General features: G+C 35.3%; 1 protein-coding gene across 1 annotated transcript; it reads right to left on the bottom strand.

Moving 5' to 3' along the window:
- Nucleotides 1-1,693: 1,693 nt before the first annotated feature.
- On the bottom strand, nucleotides 1,694-4,104 carry LOC133856760 (uncharacterized). Its single transcript, XM_062291809.1, has 4 exons — nucleotides 3,634-4,104; nucleotides 2,964-3,465; nucleotides 2,274-2,774; nucleotides 1,694-2,199 (listed from the first exon to the last, which is right to left on the bottom strand). The coding sequence occupies exons 1-4, from the start codon at nucleotides 4,102-4,104 to the stop codon at nucleotides 1,694-1,696; spliced, it is 1,980 nt and encodes a 659-aa protein (XP_062147793.1).
- Nucleotides 4,105-7,750: the final 3,646 nt, after the last annotated feature.

Consider the following 7,750-nt stretch of genomic DNA (forward strand, 5'->3'; position numbering starts at 1 on the left):
GGAGTTGGGTCGTGCGTTGAGAACGACGGTGCTGGGTCGTGATTTGAGAACGGCGGTGGCGGGTCGTTCTGGGCCGGAAATGGGTCGCCGGAACCCTAAGTTTTGGCCGGAGGTGGAGAACGACGGTGGAGAACGAATGGTCGCCGCCGGAACTGGAAGAACGACGGAGTTGGGTCGTGCGTTGAGAACGTCGGTGCCGGGTTGTGCGTTGAGAACGCCGGAATTCCTTTCGTTCTGGGCCGGAAATGGGTCGCTGGAACCCTAAGTTTTGGCCGGAGGTGGAGAACGGCGACGCCGGGTCGTGCGTTGAGAACGGCGGTGGTGGGTCGTGCGTGGAGAATGGAGGTGGCGGGTCGTTCTTCGCAGTCGACGGTGGGAAGAAAATGGGCAGATGTAGAGAGGGAGGGAAAAAATGGGGGGAAGCTCTGAACTGAAATGAAGAAAATGGAAATAGATATCGACGAATTGTTTTCAAAATTTGAATTTTTTTTTTCGAAAAAAAAAAAAAACAGTAAAACTAAAATGGCCCTTTCCACGTAGGAAAGGGCCGGGCAGGGGCCGGTAAGATGGCCCTTGCCTATCATTACTCATATATATATAAAAGAGAAAGTTTCAAATATGAAATTTTTTTTTCTTACCCCTCTTCACTTATTCCAAAAACAATCAATTTCAAAACATTTTAACTTTATATCACATCAATAATTTTTTATTATTATTTAAATAAAAAAATTCACTAAAAAATAAAACATTTTCACTTTTTTTATACAAATTCTTTTTACTTTATATCACATCTATCACTTCCAACTCCCATTACTAATTTTCATTCCCTTACCAAACAAGGGAACTAGTGAAGAACTCATTCGGATGTTTAGGAGAAACTATTGCGTTTGAATCTCAGATCCCAAGAAAGGGGAATGAGGTTTCGTTTCAAATTCTTCCCTGCCAACTATGCTGCCATGCTGTCAAATGTGTTAAAAAGATCGGGCTCAGCTGTTATTAATAATATTCTGTTCCTTTTTGTTCCATTTTGAGGGTTAAGCATGCTCTTAACTCGTATTTAATAAGATTGATGTGTTGGTACTCATTATTTTTAAATTAATATTTATTAAAAAAAAATTGAAGTTAATGAATATTGAGGATTTAGAATTATTTAATCTTAATTAAAATACAGTTTTAGTTAATATAATCCATCAAATTACACTAATTAATACACTATGGGTGTCATGTACTATGTAAGTACATAAGATATGGTACCTCAAATATTTGATTGATGCCTTCTCTTAGAATAATAATTCCCTTACAATTCTCACACAATCCTTAGACAAATTGAGTGGAATCCACGCGTAGGACTTACATGCATGGGTCTCACTCAATGTGTATGGGTTGTGTGAGAGTTGTGTAGGAGGGGTTGTAAGAGAATCATTCCCTATTCCCTTATGATATCTTGTACCATCCTATTAAACCTAACTTTTAAAGGTTTCTTCATAAAAAACGATTCTTTTACAACTCTTTTGTACAACTCTCACACAACTTATATACAGGGACGGAGCCAGAAAGTATTTTGAGCAGGGGCCAAGGCATTTTTGAACAAAAAAAAAAAAAAAACTAAACAAAAGTAATTATAGAAAATAAGGGTTTCATAATACATCAAATTTAATCCAAAACACCTATCAAAATGGAACCCGCCGTTTTTTTAAATCCCGAAATCATCTATGATTGAATCTATGCTAATTGTTGTAGCAATTTCTCTTTCAATGTACACCATTAAAGAATCCGTCAGAAACTCGTCTTCAATTTTGTTGCGAAGCCTAGTTTTGACAATATTCATGGCTGAAAATGCTCGTTCTGTAGTTGCGGTAGAAACGGGAAGAGTAAGCACAAGTACAATAACTCGAAAAACAAGTTGGTAGATAGCTGATTTTCCGGTACTAACCAACCATTGGCACAATTCAGAAATATTTGACAATGCTTGAAAACTCGAATGTAGGACTACATTATGCTTATAATGGTTAAGTTCAATTTCCAACTGTTCCTTTTCAAGATCGGTAAAATCTTGAGAATAAAACTTGTTTACCAACTGACAAATATCATCAATTCTAAAAGATTCACGTGCAGCTCGAGGATCAAGAGCTGAGCTGAGAATAAGCAACTCCACTGCATGCTCACTAAATCGGCGATTTAATTCTTGCAATTGAGAATCTATAGAGGCACAAAAAAATCCACTCGATAATGTTGCTCGATTGTAAAGTCAGCTTGTTGATGGCGAGCTCGACCTCGCCTCTCAACATAACGGGCATTCATATCTGGGATATCTATATTGCGTTTCTCGCAAAATGACTTCACATTGGTAAGTAAATCATCCCATTTATCATCTCTATATTGTTGGATATATGCTTTGGTAGATGAAACAAGATTCATGGCACTTAAAATGTCTTGAGATTTTGATTGCAATTCTTGACATAGATGATCAGTAATCTGCATCGTTTCTTTCATGAGATGCAAGATGAAAACAAATTCAAATGAAGTCATTACTTGATAAACTGAATCTGCTTCTGCTCGTTGGGAAGAAGTAGTTCCCACATCAATGATTTTAAGAATAACTTCACAAACTGGACTAAAAATTTTGATCAAGCTAGAAACTGTTCTCAAGTGAGAACTCCAACGAGTATCTCCAGCCCGTTGTAAAGTACTAATTTGATTAAGTCCCCTTCCACTCTCAATCTCATTAATTTCAATCAGGTAAGCAATTTCAGCAGTTTGAGAAATCCGCAATTCTTCAAATCGATTGCATGAGGCACAAACAATATTGACAATAGAATTCAAATTAGTAAAAAATTGATGAACAAGAATAACTTCTTTTGATGCCGCTACTAATGCCAATTGCAAACAATGTGCGAAACAATGAATGTAGTAGGCATATGGACAATCATTTGAAATCAAAGCTTGCAACCCATTCCACTCACCTCGCATGTTGCTTGCGCCGTCATATCCTTGCCCTCGAATATTTTCAATGGCTAACTTATGTTGAGACAATACAAAATATATACCCTTTTGTAGGGTTAGTGCCGCAGTATTAGCGACATGAACAAGCCCAAAAAAACGTTCCCGCACAAAACCATCTTTATCGACAAATCTTAAAACTATAGCCATTTGCTCTTTCATTGACTCATCACGAGCTTCATCAACCATTATGCAAAACTTTGCATTACTAATTTCTTTGCGAATTGCCTCCTTCACTCTGGTTGAAAAAATATGTAAAATTTCTTTTTGTATCATTGGTGATGTATAAGAGGCATTTTTTGGAGCTTTAGCTATCACTTCATCAATCTGTTCATTATATGAAACCATTAAATTCAATATTTCAAGAAAATTTCCACGATTCGTTGAATCCACACTTTCATCCCGACCTCTAAAAGCAACACCTTGAAATGCAAGCACTCGAACAACATCAATCGAGGCTTTTAACTGCAGTCGATTGTTTGCAATTTGTTCAGAAGTGAAATTTTCAAACACATTTTGTATATGTTGAGATTGGTTCTTCAAGTCTTCGTATGACCTTTCATCAATTCTGTGAAATGAATTAGGATCTTTTCCTATATGATTGAGAAAAGCACAATTTTTTCCATCTCTAACTTTCTTCCAATTCTTGAATCCATCTATAGTGAAAACACGTTGCGTAGGATGTCCAGATGGCTTATTAAAGAGAAAGCATGGTAGACAAAATGCTGCATCTGTTTCGTGCGAATATTCAAGCCATGAAGGAAATAGATTGAACCACGAAGGTTGAAAGCTACGAAGATGATTTCGATCTCCGGATTTTGGGTAGTCTGGGTGGATAAATTGGTACGGACCAGCTTTAATGTGAGCTTGTCGAATTTCATCCCGTTGATTAACATTATACTCCCATATCTGACGATGCAATCTAGGATCAAACTCCAATGAACTAATATCAAATTCATTGACGTCAACTCTTCGAGATTTTTTAGAAGAATTTTCAGAAATTACGATATCAGAAGTTGGCGAAGATGCATCACCAACATTGGCATTTGAACTTTGTGTATTTTTTCTTTTGAAAAAGTCAAATATTGTATTTGGCTTTCCCATTATCTACAAATAAATTTACATGGTTATATTAGAGTCTTTAGAAAAGCAATAAAAAATATTTGTAAGATAGCAATTAACAAACTCAAATAAAAAACAAATTGAATACAATAGTTTTTACGTGTTAAATTCTCTAATTAATTGTTTTGACTTATCAACTATAATAACCAATATTCTCAATATTTAATAACCATAATATCCAAATTATAATACCATTTATATTAGGAATTGAGCTTAGAAAACTAACCTCAAAAAGTGCGACTTGCGTAGAGTGGTTTCGCACTGCTTCTGTGTTGCGAATTAATTGTTGTTCTGTGTCGTAAAAATCAAATTAAATCAACAATTTCCAAAATCAAAATTTTATAATATTGTAAAGTAAAAACTAATAATAATAATAATAATAAAATTGTCAACGAGGCATTCAATAATCACTAAACAAACTATTTAAGCTATTTAATAATTCTCACCCTTACCAATTTTTCATTTTAATCAACCTATTAACTTTACTTGGACTACTTTTCTGATCCCCAACTTTAAACATTATTATAATTTATCAATAACACAAAGTAATCTCACAAATGACACAAATAATCAGTCTCACTCTCACTGTTCTCAACTTCTCATGGTAAAAGTAGCGGTTTTGAATTTTTGGTTTCTCCTAATTCTCTTATTGTGGATGTGAGATTTAAATTTTTTTGGGTAAATAAATTGTTTGAGCAATGCAAACATTTGTCCTAATTCTCCTAATTTTTTGACTTGCTCAGTTGCTTGTCCTGTTGTCCATCGATGCAGATGGAAAAAAATTGAAAAGACAAATACAAATTATGCATGACCCTTTTTTTTTCTTTTAAACACAAATTATATTTGTACATCAATACATGACTTGCTGTTGTCCATCCGTTCAATGTAGTAGATGGAGAAAAGTTGAAAAGGCAAACACAAATTATTATTATACAATTACATTTTTTTGTTTGACTTCCTTGCCTTTTCCTGACCTCTTCTTTTTCTTTTTTTTGAGTTATCCTGACTTCTTCTCTTTCTTTAGTCTAGAGACTCTAGACTCTTCTAAATAGACTAAACAGTAAACTCTTCTTGTCTTCCTCTTCAACGTTAAGTTTTCTTTCTTCTTTTTTTCAGTTCTTCACGGTTTCACCATATATGACTGGAAAAAATGATTTTTTTTTTTTAGGGATTTCAGATTTGAGAACTTACAAAGCGATATTGTACTGGCTGGGCGATGGGTCTGTTGGCTTCGTGACTCTGGCAGTCCGTCCCTGAAATTTCCGGTGCAGTGATCGGTCGAATGGTCGCTTCTTATGTAGGAGAAAGATGGTGAATCTAGAAGTGGTGATAGGCGAATTTGGTGGGTGTGGGTCGGCTAACAAAACTGTTAGGATCTGGAGGAGAGGGGTGGAGAAGACTAGAAGAGGTATTTTTGTTTGATGTTTCAGTTTTTTTTTATTTATTAAATAATAAATATTTTTGTTTTAAGTTGTTTGGTTTGGCTGTGTTGGAATTTGGAAGGGCACCGACGCCCTGTTAAGTGCTTGACGGCGCTGTTGATGTCTATAGCAATTTAGCAAATTTGTGGATTGTAGACTTGTAGTGGGTTTCTTTTTAGGTTTATTTGGTTAAGTCAAAAAAATTTAATTGGGTAAGGGCCAACAAAATTTGTTGAGTAGGGGCCAATGGGCTTGAATTTTTTTTTTTTTTTTTTTTACAATTTTATTTTTCATCTGTATAAATTTTTTTTTTTCAAAAAATTGGGGGGGGGGGGGGGGGGGGGGGGGGGGGGCATGGCCCCTGCCGGCCCCCCCCCCCTCCTCCGTCTCTGCTTATATACATTGAGTGTGACCTACATGTAAAACCCGCATGCATGGATTTCACCCAATATATCTAAGTTGTGTAAAAAAAGTTGTACATGAATCGCTCATCTTCATATCTGCAGATGGCATGCATTAAAATAAACTCAAATATAAGTATACACAAAAACGATTGGGTCTTGAGTTATGGTTTTGGTCAAGGATTGGAGTGCAATTTATGAGCCTACGGCCCCACTCCAAGCTAGGATGTAGTTCCGCCTCTTGAGAACTGTCCCATGCCATTGAAAAATCAAACACAAACTCAAAAAAACTCCCAAGGCAAACAACAAGAAAAGAAGTGGGAAAGGTATATATTAGGTTCTATTCGTGTTTGTTGTAGCCTAATTGGTGTGAAAGCCCTTCAAGAAAATGGTCCTCCAAGGTATACTTTCTTTGGTTAATCGGTGTTTTTTTTTTTTTTTTTTTCATTTATTTATTTATTTTTAGAAAAAATTACAGTTTAACTCTCCAAACTGTCAGCCGTTTTGAAAGTAGCCCTACGAACTACTAACACTTAAACTCTGGCCCCCAAACTACCAAAACGTTTCAAAAATGTATATTTTGTCGAAATATGCCTATAATACCTTGCTACGTGCCATTTTTTAATTAAAAAAAAAATAATAATTAAATTTAAAAACAAAAAACTAAACAACTAAAAAATATTAAAAAGTAAAAAAGAAAAAGAAAATGGGTGTTTGGGGGTGGCTGCAAGGGGGGTGGCCTGCGAGCCACCCCCAGAACCCTAGGGGGTGGTCACGACGCACCCTCTCCCCCGGTGGCAGGCACCTCTAAAAACTTTTTTTTTTTTTTTTTCTTTAGCTTTTTAATTTTTAATTGAAAAATGACATGTGAGACGGGTATTATAGGCATATTTCGACCAAATGGGCACTTTTGAAACGTTTTGGTAGTTTAGGGGTCAGAGTCCAAACGTTGATATTTCATGAAACTACTTGCAAAACGGCTGACAGTTTAGAGAGCTAAACTATAATTTTTCCTTATTTTTAAAGTTATTTTGGTTTGTGCTTTAATTTGTGAAAATATTGAAAAATGATCCTTGCACAACAATGTTGTGCACAACTCCTGTACAATCACTCACATTGGTGGGACTTGTGTATGTGAAACCCACATATATGGGTCCCACCAATGTGAATGGTTTGTGTAAGAGTTGTACACAACTTTCTTGTACACTAATTACTCCTCGAAAACATTTGTAGGAATAAATCTGTATTGTGAGACATGGAAAGGAATAACTATTCCTACTGAATAGCTATTCCTTTGTTTGGTTGTATATTGTTTAAGGGAATAGTTATTCCCATGGAATAGCTATTCCCTTACGAAGAGGAATAGGTATTCCACTCAAAAAGGAGTGGAATACCTATTCCTTTTCTGTGGGAATAAATAAAATTCGTCTTTTGCCCAAAAACCCCAACCCTCTCAACATCCAACTCTCTTATCCCTCTCTCTCTCTGTTTCTCAACTCATGGTGTATTTGGATACGAAATTTTGAAAATAAAATATAATTCTGATTCTACTTTTTTCAAAAATAAATCATATTTTATTCAACTTTTTCAAAAACAAATCATATTTTATTCAACTTTTTATAAACAAATCATATTTTATTCAATTTTTTTTTTTTTCTAAAAAGTCAAATCTCAAAATTCGCAAACAGAATAAGAATTTAATTCTGATTTCAAAAATTCATTACTCAAATGCACCATCAATATCTCTCTCTCCATCTCTGCAATTATATTTTCATCCCCCTCTCTCTGTTTCTCAACCCAGCTTAA

This window comes from Alnus glutinosa, chromosome 14, assembly GCF_958979055.1.
Source record: "Alnus glutinosa chromosome 14, dhAlnGlut1.1, whole genome shotgun sequence".
Classification (NCBI taxonomy): domain Eukaryota; kingdom Viridiplantae; phylum Streptophyta; class Magnoliopsida; order Fagales; family Betulaceae; genus Alnus; species Alnus glutinosa.